Raw genomic sequence first — 19,626 nt, 5'->3', positions numbered from 1 at the left:
AATTATTAAATAATGTTCAAGCGATTGAGTTCAGCATAAAGAATCAAAAATAACATCATTTTGATTTCAATTATAATTTGGTATATGACAAACTTTTAGTTTATGCATTGGACAGCCACTCTGTTGGATATTATCAAAGTCTACTACAACAAGCAACGATCATTTCAATTTAGGCAATTTTCACAATTTTCTTCTTAACTTAGCTATGTTAATTAGCTGTAAAGTGTTGTTGTTAAGCCTACGTTTTGATATGAACAGGTGGAAGGAAAAGCATGTAGAAACACATAAGTTTTGAAATACCAAATTAAAATTAGTTGTATTATAAGGCCTTTACTAATTGGGAACTCTTTAAAGAGAAATATCGGATCATTTAATTCTTTATGTGCAGACCTCGCAGGCTCGAAGAGCGAATAAACAAGTTAATAAAGGTTTATTATAAAGTATTATTTAAACTGAAACGAAGCCTTTCTTTACTTTTTGTCCTCGCTGTTTTGTAAAAGTTGGCATTCTCTCCTGTTTTCTTTTTGTTTTCAAATTTTTTGCTGTTTGTTTTTCGAAATTTGTTTAGATTTGTTTGTAAAATTACCTGTTATGAACCGCTGGTTTGAATTGTTATAGATCTGAGAGACTGTATATGGTCATTGTCAACATTAAGTCATTAACAACATTTTACTATGTAATAACATGGTGGCCTCTTGTTCTGAAATGGACGTTTACTGACGTATTTTCTCATCAAAATATTCATTAGGGACGTTTAGACTAAATATCCTCATCAACAATGAAACAATACGCCTATTCCTGAATTGCATACAATTTCCACGGAATTATGAAAAAAATTGACTCAATTCTGATCTATGAAAACGTTTAATACTTGATGTCTTTAGCTTTTGCAACCACAATACTTCGAGGGAAGGCCGGCATCATGTAAGCTGCTAAACTCTGTCAAAGGAAATAATTGCTCTATATAAAATGCTAACAAAGCAACGAGGATAAACAAACATTCGTTTTACCATCAACTGTAGCCAACGTAATTTATTACATCTTACCTTTTGTTCTTTTATTGTCTTTACGTCTTTGTTTGAAAAACGCACAAAATAAGGCAACTGCATAAATATGTCTTAAACAAACAGAGAAAATGAAGATTCGTACAAGTATGGTAAACAATAGAGTTGTGGTTTTCGCAAAGTTTTACTTGTAAGTGCTGGCCAAAGCTGTTTCCTCCAGTGTGGAGTAGCGTGTATTGAGAATATATAAGCATGCACTTATGCCGACTGCCACAATTATTTATCATTTTATTGAATTTCGTTTTGCCTTAAATACTACCCTTTACGAATCAACAATAATACTTTAAATGTGTTAGAAAATTTGGAAACAAAGAAAAATTAAGATACATACATTGGTTGACGAAGCAATGTTATAGAAGATAAGTTTTTGTTATTTTACCTCTGATAAGACAAAGCGCCGAAGCAAAATTAATGCATCTAAACTGGGTGAACACGGCAAAACAGGTTAATGACTTCAAGTGCTAATGACATAAAATGATATTGTTTTCATAGCGTATTTTAAGTTCATAAATATCAACTTTGGCAACAGCAAATTTAATTTTTGCTAACATTCATTGGTAAAAAATTGTAACCCCAAATACACCAATTTCTGTCGAACCAAACTATACAGTAAAATTTACAACATGAAACCAGCTTTTTTATTGCTTACAAGTGTCTGTTCAAACCAGTGACACAATAAGACAGCTGCACAAATACAAAGAAAAATGGCAAAAAATAATGCATGCAAGAATAATGACTTATGAATGAAGAATGTTTAAGTGATTGGGTTCAGCGGTAAAGAATTAAGAACAACAATTTAACATTTCAATATTTATTTTAATTTGGTATAAAACAAACTTCTAGTTGATGCATTGGACAGCCACTTTGTTGGATATTATCAAAATATACTACAACAAGCAAGAATCATTTTAATTTAGGCATTTTACAATTTTCTTCGTAAATTAGCTATGTTAATTAGCTGTAAAGTGTTGTTCTTAAGTCTACGTTCTGATGTGAACAGGTGGAAGGAAAAGCATGTAGAAACACATAAATTTTAAAACCGTATTAAAGTTAGTTGTATAATAAGGCCCTTACTAAGCAATCGCGAATTCTTTAAAGAGAAATATCGGATTAGATATTTCTTTATGTACAGACTCGCAGGCTGGAGAGCGAGTAAGCAAAGTTAAGAATAGTTTTATTATAAACCATTATTTAAACTGAGACAAAGCTTTCTTTACTTTTTTGTCCTCGCTGTTTTGGAAAAGTTGGCATTTCTGTTTACTTCTTGTTTTCAAAACTCTTGTTATTTGCTTTAAGAAATTTGTTTCGATTTGTTTGTAAAATTACATGTTATAAACGCTGGTTTAAATTGTTATAGATCTGAGAGACAGTATATGGTCATTGTCAACGTTAAGTCATTAACAGCATTTAACTATGTAAAAATATGGTAGCCTCTTGTTATCCCAGGGACGTTTACTGACGTATTTCCTCATCAAAATATTCATTAGGGACGTTTAGAGTAAATATTCCTCATCAATAATAAAACAATTCTGAAGTGAACAGGTGCACAGAAACACGTAGAAAAACATAAAATAAAACTCAACATCCGCTGCATTATAGGGCTTTATTTAACAAATCGGAAGGTTGGGTAGCATTGCATGCTTAATAGGATGTTATGAGAAATAATCATATTTACATAAGGTGTTAGAATACAAAATGAGACGGTGTCAAATAGATTATATAAATTACGAAGTTAGGAAGCAAAATATAGTGAAATTAAAGAGTTGAATAGAACTGCCTTGGACAGGTGTTAAGTCATAGTAAAGGAAACATACCAAAGGTCCCCTTTGCTGAGAAACTTGCTACTGTACATATAATTAGGTAACAGACTGCCGTTAGCCAGCTTAGCACTCCTATTACTCAAAAAAAGTCAATTTACTAGCTTCCAATATAGTAATCATACGCGCAATGAGATATACGTAGCACAAAAAATTCAATAGACTTGCTCTACTGTATTTTTACTATACTGTCGATAAGTGAAGACTTGTAGCTATTGATAATGAGGCCCTCATTAAGGGAGAAATTGTATGAATCTTGAGAAGAGGAAATTCTTTCAAAGTCGTCCATGTTGGGGGTATCTCCAGATATGTTTATGTTAGCAAAAATGCTCGATAACGCAAGGCGTGACGTTTGGTTACCTTCAAATGGATATATTCTCATATGCTACGAAAATCCGATGTGTAAATGACGCTTTATTTGACCCACATACAATACGTACAGCTACAACACTTTAATGAACACACAACATCCAATCTCTGAGGTTTGAGATTTTTTCCTAAAAGGGGAAGAAAGAAAATAGACGTTAAGAAAGGTGGAAAAAAGTTTGGTACCGACTACCTAGATCAATCTTTCGGTGGGTGTTCCTGCCAGTGTTGAAAAACAAGGAGAGGGGCTGACAAAAAACTATAAGAGAGGATATGTTTTTCGATCACATGAATTTTTCTTGTTTTGTAAAATCTTGTGTCGTTGCTTCCAACCCATTTCTTCTTTTTTGTTGATCTCTAGTCTACAGCAAAACACAATGCTCCTAGCACTCTTGCAATCAAATCATCAGAAAATTCAATTAATTCGATAATTTTGGATGATTTTATAATGAATATTATAATGGGGATAATAAGCGAAAATAGGAAAGGACAAGAACAGCAACATTTTACTACCACTAACATAGTTGGTAAGAAAGTAAACTCCATCCACTAAAACTTCTTGTTTCTTACGTCAGGTAAATTAACGAGATGACAGTGTGTACATATTCATACATATTCCACTGACTCCAAAATTATGAATGTATGAAAATTCCCTCCCCCCAAGAAAAATAAATTACTGAGCATGCTACGCCACTGTTTGTTTGTAATTTAACTTTATTTCTTATTTAATGTATTTAGATAAAAGTATTACAGCCGTTATCCTATTTCAAATATTGACTTCATCCTTATTCTAAAAATTTGATGTTATGTTCCAAATTGTTTTCAAATACTGTTCAGAATCATTCACTCTCGTTCACTCTTATAGTTAAAAGGTAATAAATTTTATGTTTAATTATATTCTTTTATAGTACGCTAAATTTCAGAAAACGCCTAATAATTTCTCGAAAAAATTCAACTTCCTATATTTTGAGAAATTTTAGTAGCCGTCAAATGATCATAGTGAAGCCTACAGCGAAGATTGTCAATACTCTGGTTATACGGTTGATAAACTATGGTGACTATATGATTGGTTGATACACTATGGTGACTATATGATTGGTTGATACACTATGGTGACTATATGATTGGTTGATACACTATGGTGACTATATGATTGGTTGATACACTATGGTGACTATATGATTGGTTGATACACTATGGTGACTATATGATTGGTTGATACACTATGGTGACTATATGATTGGTTGATACACTATGGTGACTATATGATTGGTTGATACACTATGGTGACTATATGATTGGTTGATACACTATGGTGACTATATGATTGGTTGATACACTATGGTGACTATATGATTGGTTGATACACTATGGTGACTATATGATTGGTTGATACACTATGGTGACTATATGATTGGTTGATACACTATGGTGACTATATGATTGGTTGATACACTATGGTGACTATATGATTGGTTGATACACTATGGTGACTATATGATTGGTTGATACACTATGGTGACTATATGATTGGTTGATACACTATGGTGACTATATGATTTGGTTGATACACTAGGTGACTATATGATTGGTTGATACACTATGGTGACTATATGATTGGTTGATACACTATGGTGACTATATGATTGGTTGATACACTATAGTGACTATATGATTGGTTGATACACTATGGTGACTATATGATTTGTTGATACACTATGGTGACTATATGATTGGTTGATACACTATGGTGACTATATGATTGGTTGATACACTATGGTGACTATATGATTGGTTGATACACTATGGTGAATATATGATTGGTTGATACACTATGGTGACTATATGATTGGTTGATACACTATGGTGACTATATGATTGGTTGATACACTATGGTGACTATATGATTGGTTGATACACTATGGTGACTATATGATTGGTTGATACACTATGGTGACTATATGATTGGTTGATACACTATGGTGACTATATGATTGGTTGATACACTATAATGACTATATGATTGGTTGATACACTATGGTGACTATATGATTGGTTGATACACTATGGTGACTATATGATTAATTGATACACTATGGTGAATATATGATTGGTTGATACACTATGGTGACTATATGATTGGTTGATACACTATGGTGACTATATGATTGGTTGATACACTATGGTGACTATATGATTCATTGATACACTATGGTGACTATATGATTGGTTGATACACTATGGTGACTATATGATTGGTTGATACACTATGGTGACTATATGATTGGTTGATACACTATGGTGACTATATGATTGGTTGATACACTATGGTGAATATATGATTGGTTGATACACTATGGTGACTATATGATTCATTGATACACTATGGTGACTATATGATTGGTTGATACACTATGGTGACTATATGATTGGTTGATACACTATGGTGACTATATGATTGGTTGATACACTATGGTGACTATATGATTGGTTGATACACTATGGTGACTATATGATTGGTTGATACACTATGGTGACTATACCTGAGAGTTATGTTTCCGTGATAAGATTCTCACACGAATCGCATTCAGCCTTCCGGACACGTGATCCTGTAAACGAGTTTTAAAGTTGTAGAAATCAGTCAACGACAAAAATCTCAAAATGCATCTTTTTTTACGAACCTCGACTACACTGAACTCCACTTCACCGGAAAAGTTGATTTCTTGTTCCTATGGAAAATAAAACAGCAACTGCATCACGACAAGCAATAATTTTGAGACGATCATGCACTAACTGATAAGGCTTTAAATTAAATGATTTGAACCAGGGAGTACCTTTGCATGTGTGTAGATGTAGATCGTCCACGTTATGGAAATCTTGAGAAGGATAGTTTTTGTTGATGTTGACTGACGTTTCGACAACCTAAGCGGTAGTCATCTTAAGAGTGAAGCCTACAGCGAAGGTTGTCAATACTCTGGTTATACGGCTGACAGTCAACAACAACACCAACAGTCCTTCTCAAAACTTCACCAAGCCTGGACGATCTTCATCTACAAACATTTAACGATACTTTAAACTAACATCAGCAAAGCTACTTTCTCCATCAATTTATCTTGACATATTTTCACTGGCACATATCGAGCTTTACGTAGCAAACGCTGTTCTAACGTGGTTAGAAGAGGTTGATTTGAAAGGTTTTTTGCTTACGATTGCCATAATAAGAAAACTCACCGCATCAATCAACTCGCTGAAATGAAAGAATAATCTTGTATCCCTATCGCAGCATTGAATAAAGCTATAGCCGTCTTTCAAAGCCGAAACAATTCCCTAACAAGGAACAAAAAATTATGCATTTAATGTATCTCTATCACAACACTGAATGAAGCCATAGCCGTCTTTCAAAGCCGAAACAAACCCCTAACAAGGAACAAAAAATTATGCATTTAATGTATCCCTATCACAACACTGAATGAAGCCATAGCCGTCTTTCAAAGCCGAAACAAACCCCTAACAAGGAACAAAAATCATGCATTTAATGTATCCCTATCACAACACTGAATGAAGCCATAGCCGTCTTTCAAAGCCGAAACAAACCCCTAACAAGGAACAAAAATCATGCATTTAATGTATCCCTATCACAACACTGAATGAAGCCATAGCCGTCTTTTAAAGCCGAAACAAACCCCTAACAAGGAACAAAAATCATGCATTTAATGTATCCCTATCACAACACTGAATGAAGCCATAGCTATCTATTAAAGCCGAAACAAACCTCTAACAAGGAAAAAAAATTATGCATTTAATGTATCCCTATCGCAACACTGAATGAAGCCATAGCCGTCTTTCAAAGCCGAAACAAACCCTAACAAGGAACAAAAATCATGCATTTAATGTATCCCTATCACAACACTGAATGAAGCCATAGCCGTCTTTCAAAGCCGAAACAAACCCCTAACAAGGAACAAAAATCATGCATTTAATGTATCCCTATCACAACACTGAATGAAACCATAGCCGTCTTTCAAAGCCGAAACAAACCCCTAACAAGGAACAAAAAATCATGCATTTAATCACATTACACCAACAATAATTTTTACATAGATCTTTAAGAAGGAAACGAGTTTAAGTCGATTCTGTGCACTATAGTTATACATCGACATTCATAAAATAAAAATGCTCAATGCCAATGCCCATGGAGCACAATGTTAGCGTTGTCGAAAATAAAAGATTTCCCAACAAAATACGAGAGATTGAAGACAGTAAAATACTTTGGACAAACCTTTATTTTCAACGATACATTGTGAAAATTTGAATGCTTCGAGAGCAAGTATACCTTTTTAGGGAGGTACAACTTGAGGGGAGTAAATTTTTTGACGGGGTGGGTGGATAAAATACTCATAGACGAGGAGGGTAAAGGTCAAACCATAACTCAAAGCAATTAACATTTGCCATCACAGTGATAAAGGTAAACAATTTCCCGCTAAATTTGGAGAAATGGCTTCCTCATGACGCAGTCTAAACACTAGCAAATGTAAAGGAGAATTAAAACTTACTCTTTCTCTGACATTGCATCCATTGCTGCTTTCCACTTCCTTGATGAGATGAATTTCCGTTGCTCTTCTTAAAGAATCACGCCGATCTGCACAAAAGAAGAGAGATGTATCGCTTGACTGAGTGGCTAAAAGATGGAAGCGTGCTTTATATTCCCGATATCACGGGGAAAATTTGTTAATTTCTTTCATTGTATGGACATGTTGCCATATCCAACTGGAAACACTCAAAGGAAAACTATAGTTTGAAAGCTTGGTTATTCTGTAAGGTACATACACGTTTGGTATTTTCTTCAAATGTTCAGACATGCACGTTAAACAAGACACCAAAACATTCAATCAACAATAAGGAGGACAACGAACTAGTTTAAAACAAAATGTTACGTCTAAACATGGTAATGTCTAAGCAAAGGAAGACTAGTTGAAGTTTTAAAGAATTGTCGATGGAGCACCCATTGATACAGTAACAAAGTTATTTTTAACTAAGATTAGATATGAGGCTGAAGTAGGGAGTAAAGTAAAACTTCGCATATAAGAGCCTAGATTTTAACAACCAATTAGGCTAATATTTCAGAAGGAAACTTAAACTGATCTAACTTTATTTATACTAGATATCTCTATCAGTTCTGAACAGTTCTTACTGTAAAGATCATCTCTTATTGATCCAGTGTTACTACAGAAAGAGACCTAAACTAAACTAACTTTCTTTAGACTAAATATCTCTATCAGTTCTAAACTTTTCTTTCTAATGATCCAGTAAAGATCATATCTTATTGATCCAGTGTTACTACTAAAGGAAACCTAAACTAAATTAACTTTATTTTTACTAAATATCTCTATCAGTCCTAAACATTTCTTTCTTATGATCCTGTTAAGATCATATCTTGTTGATCCATTGTTACCACAGAAACAAACCTGAACTAAACCAAGTTTATTTATGTTAGATATCTCTACCAGTTCTAAACTCTTCTTCCTAAAGATCCAGTAAAGATAAGCTCTTATTGATCCAGTGTTACTACAGAAGGAAACCTAAACTAAACTAACTTAGTAATTTAATATTTATATTTTGTGTACGATTCCCGCCTGGTTTATCGATCGTAACTTAATCTATATATACTAGATATCTCGATCAGTCTTAAACTGTTCTTTGCCTAGATCAACAAAATCATCTCTCATTGATCTTGCACATGTTGAAATAATACCAACAGTTACAACAAACCATATTTACCTGTAGCAATTTTAAAACCAACAACATCCCAAGTCAAGACGGTGAACTCCCCCAAGACATCTTTCTCCCAATATGGCAGCTGTGAACTACCATTGCTTGTGTTGTACAATATCACACCATTTAACGGTTCCTGTCTTTTTGTCCGACAATGTACTTTCTCGATGGTGCCTTGAAATGTGTCTTTGCTCACATCATCAAATTTCACTGTACCTTCTGGTAGACGCTCCACTGAGACGGCAATTTCTTTACCTGACAAAATAATTGGCCAAGTTTTTACAAACAAATTTTACGAATTTCCAAAAATAAACTTGTTGCTGTCGTCAGCTATCACAAAAATACGTCAGTTGAGTCACGTGACTCGTTTGCAAACCGAAAATTTTCAATCCTACGTCAAATGCCAATCAGAAGTCATCGTGTGTAAAATAAATTACAAATGATCAAATCGTATACATAAGTGAAATAACAGATAGAACTCATTTTGTATTGAACAATAAATTATCAATACTGATCTACAGGGAGCAACTGCAACGGCTCAAACACAAACCTCGTTCACTTTGTCAGCTCTGTCGATGAAACCAAACGATTCCTTGAGCGAGCAGACAATTCCTTGAACGTAAACAGGAGGCGAAGCTTCGAGCAGCAACAACTCCACGGCACAGCATTGTCCATTTCTATAGAGGTTTATGAACTGTAGCAGTGCATCAAACAAACAACAATTTGGACATGGCTCGTAAATTGGACATGGTTCGTGTAAATAATAAACTAACGTTCATGTTATAAGCGTTAACCAAAGTGTTTTCTTGTGTAAGGTAGCATATCAAAACGTAGAAATAAGGAGAAAGACTTCACCAAAATAGAAAGAACATTCTTAAGACTGCGCATTCATTGCTTAACCACGTAATGTAATGCACGTGATGAAGCACGTGATTCAATCTAGAGAAACAGTACAAGCTTTCGACGCAATAGCAAAGAATATAATTTACCTTTTGCTTTCTAGGATGTAAAAAGACACAGTATCACCTTTCTAGATGTGAGACTTTGATAAAACACCAACTTGATAATGTGGAAGAAAAAACAATTCCTGAAAGAAAAGGAGAAACGGTTAGAATCATAAAGATCCACCCCCTAACCGTGCAGACCTGTATTATGCAATGATCTTAAACTCCACCCCCTGATCATGCAGACGTTTACTATGCAATGATTTTAAGCACCACCCCCTGACCGTGCAAACCTGTATTATGCAATGATCTTAAGCTCCACCCCCTGACTGTGCAGACCTGTATAATGCAATCATTTTAAACACCATCCCCTGACCGTGCAAATCTGTATTATGCAATGATTTTAAACACCACCCCCAGACCGTGCAGACCTGTACTATGCAATGATTTTAAACATCACCCCCTGACCGTGCAAACCTGTATTATGCAACGATTTTAAACACCAATCCCTGACCGTGCAAACCTGTATTATTCATTCATTTTAAAGTCCACCCCTGACAGTGCAGACCTGTATTATGCAATGAACTTAAACTCCACTCCATGATCATGAAAACGTTTATCATGCATTGATTTTAAACACCCCCCCTGACCGTGGAAACCTGTATTGTGCAATGAACTTAAACTCCACTCCCTGATCATGAAGACGTTTATTATGCAATGATTTTAAACACCCCCCCTGACCGTGGAAACCTGTATTATGCAATGAACTTAAACTCTACCCCCATGACAGTGCATACCTGTATCATGCAATGATCTTAAACTCCACCCCCTTGACCGTGTAGACCTGTATATTGAAATTATCTTAAACTCCACCCCCTGACAGTGCATACCTGTATCATGCAATTATCTTAAACTCCACCCCCCTGACAGTGCATACCTGTATCATGCAATGATCTTAAACTCATCTCATCTGATCTAATCCTAATCCCATATTGCAGTATAATTTTAACTCATCAAGGGCGAGAATACAGTGGCGCGATAATAGCCTCGATAATTGTGGGGGTGGGGAGGGTAGTCAATGTTTATGTAGGTATGCATGTCAAAAAGCCTAAAAAATTAATTTAATACGGCAAAATATGCATAGCAAGCTTTCTATGGTGTGGAGGGAACGATCAAAATCCAAAAAGGAAATAACGGCGAAAACCTGTTTCAAAAAAGATGAAGGAAATGTCAATAATTTGCAGGCAGTAATCTACACTTTCCCTTATCGTCACGTCACTAACTTTCTTGCCTGTTTAAATTTTGGGATTTTTGCCCAAAGCAACTATTTTGCTCACTGGTGTGTTCTGTATTTATTGCCCAATCGATAAATGTTCGATAAAAGATGATGAGTAAAAAGTCTGCCAAGAAAAATAAATTACTGAGCATGCTACGCTACTGTTTGTTTGTAATTTAACTTTATTTCTTATTTAATGTATTTAGATAAAAAGTATTACAGCCGTTATCCTATTTCAAATATTGACTTCATCCTTATTCTAAAATTTGATGTTATGTTCCAAATTGTTTTCAAATACTATTCAGAATCATTCACTCTCGTTCACTCTTATAGTTAAAAAGGAAATAAATTTTATGTTTAAATATATTCTTTTATAGTACGCTAAATTTCAGAAAACGCCTAATAATTTCTCGAAAAAATTCAACTTCCTATATTTTTGAGAAATTTTAGTAGACGTCAAATGATCATAGTGAAGCCTACAGCGAAGATTGTCAACACTCTGGTTATACGGTTGATAAACTATGGTGACTATACGACTGGTTGATACACTATGGTGACTATATGATTGGTTGATACACTATGGTGACTATATGATTGGTTGATACACTATGGTGACTATATGATTGGTTGATACACTATGGTGACTATATGATTGGTTGATACACTACAGTACTATATGATTGGTTGATACACTATGGTGACTATATGACTAATTGATACACTATGGTGACTATATGATTGGTTGATACACTATGGTGACTATATGATTGGTTGATACACTATGGTGACTATATGATTCGTTGATACATTATGGTGACTATATGATTGGTTGATACACTATGGTGACTATATGATCGGTTGATACACTAGGGTGAATATATGATAGGTTGACACACTATGGTGATTATATGATTGGTTGATACACTAGGGTGATTATATGATAGGTTGATACACTATAGTGACTATATGGTTGGTTGATACACTACGGTGACTATATGATTGGTTGATACACTATGGTGACTATATGATTGATTGATACACTAGGGTGATTATATGATTGGTTGATACACTATGGTGACTATATGATAGGTTGATACACTATAGTGACTATATGATTGCTTGATACACTATGGTGACTATATGATTGGTTGATACACTATGGTGACTATATGATTGGTTGATACACTATGGTGACTATATGATTCGTTGATACACTATGGTGACTATATGATTGGTTGATACACTAGGGTGATTATATGATTGGTTGATACACTATGGTGACTATATGATTGGTTGATACACTATGGTGACTATATGATTGGTTGATACACTATGGTGACTATATGATTGGATGATACACTATGGTGACTATATGATTGGTTGATACACTATAGTGACTATATGATTGGTTGATACACTATAGTGACTATATGATTGGTTGATACACTATGGTGACTGTATGATTGGTTGACACACTATGGTGACTATATGATTGGTTGATACACTATGGTGACTATATGATTGGTTGACACACTATGGTGACTATATGATTGGTTGACACATTATTGTGACTATATGATTGGTTGATACAGTATGGTGACTATACGATTAATTGATACACTATGGTGAATATATGATTGGTTGATACACTATGGTGACTATATGATTCATTGATACACTATGGTGATTATATGATTGGTTGATACACTATGGTGACTATATGATTGGTTGATACACTATGGTGACTATATGATTGGTTGATACCCTATGGTGACTATATGATTGGTTGATACAGTATGATGACTATACCTGGAGAGTTATGTTTCCCGTGGTAAGATTCTCACACGAATCGCATTCAGCCTTCCGGACACGTGATCCTGTAAACGAGTTTTAAAGTTGTAGAAATCAGTCAGTCGACAAAAAATCTCAAAATGCATTTTTTTTTACGAACCTCGACTACACTGATCTCCACTTCACCGGAAAAGTTGATTTCTTGTTCCTATGGAAAATAAAATAGCAACTGCATCAACCAAGCAATAATTTTGAGACGATCATGCACTAACTGATAAGGCTTTAAATTAAATGATTTGAACCCGGGAGTACCTTTGCATGTGTGTAGATGTAGATCGTCCACGTTATGGAAATCTTGAGAAGGACTGTTGTTGTTGATATTGACTGACGTTTCGACAACCTAAGCGGTAGTCATCTTAAGAGTGAAGCCTACAGCGAAGGTTGTCAATACTCTGGTTATACGGCTGACAGTCAATAACAACACCAACAGTCCTTCTCAGAACTTCACCAAGCCAAGACGATCTTCATTTACAAACATTTAACGATACTTTAAACTAACATCAGCAAAGCTACTTTCTCAATGGATTTATCTTGACATACTTTCACTGGCACATATCGAGCTTTACGTAGCAAACGATGTTCTAACGTGGTTAGAAGAGGTTGTTTTGAAAGGTTTTTTTCTTACGATTGCCATAATAACAAAACTCACCGCATCAATCAACTCGATGAAATGAAAGAATAATCTTGTATCCCTATCACAACACTGAATGAAGCTATAGCCGTCTTTCAAAGCCGAAACAAACCCCTAACAAGGAACAAAAAATTATGCATTTAATGTATCCCTATCACAACACTGAATGAAGCCATAGTCTTTCAAAGCCGAAACAAACCCCTAACAAGGAACAAAAAATTATGCATTTAATGTATCCCTATCACAACACTGAATGAAGCCATAGCCGTCTTTCAAAGCCGAAATAAACCCCTAACAAGGAACAAAAAATCATGCATTTAATAACATTACACCAACAATAATTTTTAACATAGATCTTTAAGAAGGAAACGAGTTTAAGTCGATTCTGTGCACTATAGTTATACATCGACATTCATAAAATAAAAATGCTCAATGCCAATGCCCATGGAGCACAATGTTAGCGTTTTCGAAAATAAAAGATTTCCGAACAAAATACGAGAGATTGAAGACAGTAAAATACTTTGGACAAACCTTTATTTTCAACGATACATTGTGAAAATTTGAATGCTTCGAGAGCAAGTATACCTTTTTAGGGAGGTACAACTTGAGGGGGAGTAAATTTTTGAAGGGGTGGGTGGATAAAATACTCATAGACGAGGAGGGGTAAAGGTCAAACCATAACTCAAAGCAATTAACATTTGCCATCACAGTGATAAAGGTAAACAATTTCCCGCTAAATTTGGAGAAATGGCTTCCTCATGACGCAGTCTAAACACTAGCAAATGTAAAGGAGAATTAAAACTTACTCTTTCTCTGACATTGCATCCATTGCTGCTTTCCACTTCCTTGATGAGATGAATTTCCGTTGCTCTTCTTAAAGAATCACGCCGATCTGCACGAAAAGAAAGAGATGTATCGCTTGACTGAGTGGCTAAAAGATGGAAGCGTGCTTTATATTCCCGATATCACGGGGAAAATTTGTTAATTTCTTTCATTGTATGGACATGTTGCCATATCCAACTGGAAACACTCAAAGGAAAACTATAGTTTGAAAGCTTGGTTATTCTGTAAGGTACATACACGTTTGGTATTTTCTTCAAATGTTCAGACATGCACGTTAAACAAGACACCAAAACATTCAATCAACAATAAGGAGGACAACGAACTAGTTTAAAACAAAATGTTACGTCTAAACATGGTAATGTCTAAGCAAAGGAAGACTAGTTGAAGTTTTAAAGAATTGTCGATGGAGCACCCATTGATACAGTAACAAAGTTATTTTTAACTAAGATTAGATATGAGGCTGAAGTAGGGAGTAAAGTAAAACTTCGCATATAAGAGCCTAGATTTTAACAACCAATTAGGCTAATATTTCAGAAGGAAACTTAAACTGATCTAACTTTATTTATACTAGATATCTCTATCAGTTCTGAACAGTTCTTACTGTAAAGATCATCTCTTATTGATCCAGTGTTACTACAGAAAGAGACCTAAACTAAACTAACTTTCTTTAGACTAAATATCTCTATCAGTTCTAAACTTTTCTTTCTAATGATCCAGTAAAGATCATATCTTATTGATCCAGTGTTACTACTAAAGGAAACCTAAACTAAATTAACTTTATTTTTACTAAATATCTCTATCAGTCCTAAACATTTCTTTCTTATGATCCTGTTAAGATCATATCTTGTTGATCCAGTGTTACCACAGAAACAAACCTGAACTAAACCAAGTTTATTTATGTTAGATATCTCTACCAGTTCTAAACTCTTCTTCCTAAAGATCCAGTAAAGATAAGCTCTTATTGATCCAGTGTTACTACAGAAGGAAACCTAAACTAAACTAACTTAGTAATTTAATATTTATATTTTGTGTACGATTCCCGCCTGGTTTATCGATCGTAACTTAATCTATATATACTAGATATCTCGATCAGTCTTAAACTGTTCTTTGCCTAGATCAACAAAATCATCTCTCATTGATCTTGCACATGTTGAAATAATACCAACAGTTACAACAAACCATATTTACCTGTAGCAATTTTAAAACCAACAACATCCCAAGTCAAGACGGTGAACTCCCCCAAGACATCTTTCTCCCAATATGGCAGCTGTGAACTACCATTGCTTGTGTTGTACAATATCACACCATTTAACGGTTCCTGTCTTTTGTCCGACAATGTACTTTCTCGATGGTGCCTTGAAATGTGTCTTTGCTCACATCATCAAATTTCACTGTACCTTCTGGTAGACGCTCCACTGAGACTGCAACTTCTTTACCTGACAAAATAATTGGCCAAGTTTTACAAACAAATTTTACGAATTTCCAAAATAAACTTGTTGCTGTCGTCAGCTATCACAAAATACGTCAGTTGAGTCACGTGACTCGTTTGCAAACCGAAAATTTCCAATCCTACGTCAAATGCCAATCAGAAGTCATCGTGTAAAATAAATTACAAATGATCAAATCGTATACATAAGTGAAATAACTGATAAAACTCAATTTGTATTAAACAATAAATTATCAATATTGATCTACAGGGAGCAACTGCAACGGCCCAAACACAAACCTCGTTCACTTTGTCAGCTCTGTCGTTGAAGCCAAACGATTCCTTGAGCGAGCAGACAATTCCTTGAACGTAAACAGGAGGCAAAGCTTCGAGCAGCAACAACTCCACGGCACAGCATTGTCCATTTCTATAGAGGTTTATGAACTGTAGCAGTGCATCAAACAAACAACAATTTGGACATGGCTCGTAAATTGGACATGGTTCGTGTAAATAATAAACTAACGTTCATGTTATAAGCCTTAACCAAAGCGTTTTCTTGTGTAAGGTAGCATATCAAAACGTAGAAATAAGGAGAAAGACTTCACCAAAATAGAAAGAACATTCTTAAGACTGCGCATTCATTGCTTAACCACGTAATGTAATGCACGTGATGAAGCACGTGATACAATCTAGAGAAACAGTACAAGCTTTCGACGCTATAGCAAAGAATATAATTTACCTTTTGTTTTCCAGGATGTAAAAAGACACAGTATCACCTTTGTAGATGTGAGACTTTGATAAAACACCAGCTTGATAATGTGGAAGAAAAAACAATTCCTGAAAGAAAAGGAGCAACGGTTAGAATCATAAAGATCCACCCCCTAACCGTGCAGACCTGTATTATGCAATGATCTTAAACTCCACCCCCTGATCATGCAGACGTTTATTATGCAATGATTTTAAACACCACCCCTGACCGTGCAAACCTGTATTAAGCAATGATCATAAACTCCACCCCCTGACTGTGCAGACCTGTATAATGCAATGATTTAAAACACCCCTGACCGTGAAAACCTGTATTATGCAATGAACTTAAACTCCACCCCCTGATTATGCAGACGTTTATTATGCTATGATTTTAAACACCCCCCCTTGACCGTGCAAATCTGTATTATGCAATGATTTTAAACACACACGCCCTGACCGTGCAGACCTGTACTATGCAATGATTTTAAACATCACCCCCTGACCATGCAAACCTGTATTATGCAATGATTTTAAACACCAACCCCTGACCGTGCAAACCTGTATTATACATTCATTTTAAAGTCCACCCCTGACAGTGCAGACCTGTATTATACATTCATTTTAAAGTCCACCCCTGACAGTGCAAACCTGTATTATACATTCATTTTAAAGTCCACCCTGACAGTGCAGACCTGTATTATGCAATGAACTTAAACTCCACTCCCTGATCATGAAGACGTTTATCATGCAATGATTTTAAACACCACCCCTGACAGAGCAAACCTGTATTATGCAATGAACTTAAACTCCACTCCCATGACAGTGCAGACCTGTATCATGCAATGATCTTAAACTCCACCCCCCTGACCGTGTAGACCTGTATATTGAAATCATCTTAAACTCCACCCCCTGACAGTGCATGCCTGTATCATGCAATTATCTTAAACTCCACCCCCCTGACAGTGCATACCTGTATCATGTAATGATCTTAAACTCATCTCATCTGATCTAATCCTAATCCCATATTGCAGTATAATTTCAACTCATCAAGGGCGAGAATACAGTATAATTTCTACTCATCAAGGGCGCTATAATAGCCTCGATAATTGTGGGGGTGGGGAGGGTAGTCAATGTTTATTTAGGTATGCATGTCAAAAAGCCTAAAAAATTAATTTAATACGGCAAAATATGCATAGCAAGCTTTCTATGGTGTGGAGGGAACGATCAAAATCCAAAAAGGAATTAACGGCGAAAAGCTGTTTCAAAAAAGATGAAGGAAATGTCAATAATTTGCAGGCAGTAATCTACACTTTCCCTTATCGTCACGTCACTAACTTTCTTGCCTGTTTCAATTTTGGGATTTTTGCCCAAAGCAAATATTTTGCTCACTGGTGTGTTCTGTATTTATTGCCCAATCGATAAATGTTCGATAAAGATGTTGAGTAAAAGTCTGATACTTTTATATTTTACATTAATTCTTCTCTCAACCCCAAAAAATGACTTAAGTATTAAAGTTAGCCACGTAAAGATGCAAAAAATGGAAGAAGTTCAAACAGTACTTACTCCGTTCACTTCATAACTAACGCGACCACATTCGGACTCGCCATTGCGAAATAACTGCTACAAAATAATGATGAAACTCTTTGAAAACGACATCACAAACATTCAAAGTACAATAAAACAACAGGAATACGCAACTCAAAAAATTCATACACGACCATTAACAACGAGTAATTTTAAAGCAATATGCATAATGAACAGTGGTGTAGCAAGCACGATAACTGGGGGGAGGGGGTGAGCACACATCTATATATTCCACATATGCATGTCCTGCCGTATTGAGTTCCATTGTGTTCCATGCATAAAGACGTGCATAGATGAATTTGTTATCTACCCACCCCTCCCCATCCCTTAATTAACGCGTTTGCTTCGCCACTGACTATTACATTTTCCCAGCTAATTGATCACGATGAAAATCACCTGTTTGGGGTAGCTGTGTCTCGACAACCTCGCCTCAACTTCCACTTTACCAACAACTCTTTCCTCGCTTTTTTCCTACAAAGGAAACATAAATGGATGATTCACCAAAAGACGATTTCTCAATTTCTCGTAAAACTTTGTAAACCAAACCAGGATGAACGTGCATACACGGCAAGCGTCAAAAAGTACACAAGGTGTCAAGGTCACTTACTTCAAATGTAACAGAGCCTTGTTCCAATTTCACCACTCGACATGCAATTGGTTTACCCTTACGAGAATCTGATGTCACTTCAAACTCCACACAGTCTAAACAAAAAAAGATTTAATCGACTATCAATATCAATCGAAATGTTCTTTACACTTCAGATAATAGACCAGAGCAGTGGCCTTTGCAGTAGCAGTAGAAACAAGGGGATAGGCGGGGTGGGGCGGATGGTGAAGGATTACAGTGTGAAACTCCCCAACAAGTCAATGATCAGTGGTTTGTTCTGACTAGGTAAATAAAAAAGTTCTGTTTCGTTTTACCCACAATAAAACAAAGACTATACATGAGTTTGAAAAGTTGTTTTAACTAACACTAACATTTGGACACACATTTTTTGCAGACAGAGTCCTTCAGAATACCCATCACATTCACATTAAAAAGACAGAACAGTGCAAGTTAGAATAGCAAAGAACACCCTCATACAACATCGTGAAGGCACGTGAATGCCACGTGTTGATAACATGAACTGTGGTGGGATTCAGATGGTGGAGATCAAATTTTAAAAGTATACCAACAAAGGCATTCCCTGGAATCTCCATAGAAATCTCATGCCTTGAGGATGAGCTTCCCTCTCCCAATATGTCATAAAGGGTCACCACTGATTATGGTAGAGAGTGAAAAGTCATATGAGGAAACCCAATGAA

The 19,626-nt window shown here is 35.5% G+C and overlaps 1 protein-coding gene across 5 annotated transcripts in view; it reads right to left on the bottom strand.

Annotated features, from left to right (window-relative positions):
- Window positions 1–2,648: 2,648 nt before the first annotated feature.
- Window positions 2,649–19,626, bottom strand: part of LOC124451784 (cold shock domain-containing protein E1-like) — a 60,592-nt gene continuing 43,614 nt past the window's right edge. For 2 of the 5 annotated variants that reach the window (XM_047002394.1, XM_047002393.1), the window contains exons 4-16: window positions 18,929–19,023; window positions 18,718–18,792; window positions 18,301–18,357; window positions 16,730–16,827; window positions 16,291–16,417; window positions 15,753–16,000; window positions 14,528–14,613; window positions 13,191–13,238; window positions 13,049–13,116; window positions 10,009–10,106; window positions 9,570–9,696; window positions 9,026–9,274; window positions 7,812–7,886 (exon numbers count right to left, since the gene is read on the bottom strand). In XM_047002394.1, the coding sequence (XP_046858350.1) occupies window positions 15,953–16,000; window positions 16,291–16,417; window positions 16,730–16,827; window positions 18,301–18,357; window positions 18,718–18,792; window positions 18,929–19,023 (500 nt within the window). In that variant the 3' untranslated portion in view covers window positions 7,812–7,886; window positions 9,026–9,274; window positions 9,570–9,696; ... (3 more) ...; window positions 14,528–14,613; window positions 15,753–15,952. Of the gene's footprint in view, window positions 3,379–7,811; window positions 7,926–9,025; window positions 9,275–9,569; window positions 9,697–10,008; window positions 10,107–13,048; window positions 13,117–13,190; window positions 13,239–14,527; window positions 14,614–15,752; window positions 16,001–16,290; window positions 16,418–16,729; window positions 16,828–18,300; window positions 18,358–18,717; window positions 18,793–18,928; window positions 19,024–19,626 lie in introns of those variants that run through there. The other 3 variants (XM_047002397.1, XM_047002395.1, XM_047002396.1) reach the window with 3 other exon arrangements.

The sequence above is a fragment of the Xenia sp. Carnegie-2017 genome, unplaced genomic scaffold (assembly GCF_021976095.1).
Source record: "Xenia sp. Carnegie-2017 unplaced genomic scaffold, XeniaSp_v1 HiC_scaffold_24, whole genome shotgun sequence".
Lineage (NCBI taxonomy): Eukaryota > Metazoa > Cnidaria > Anthozoa > Malacalcyonacea > Xeniidae > Xenia > Xenia sp. Carnegie-2017.
This window is presented reverse-complemented; position numbering and strand designations above follow the sequence as displayed.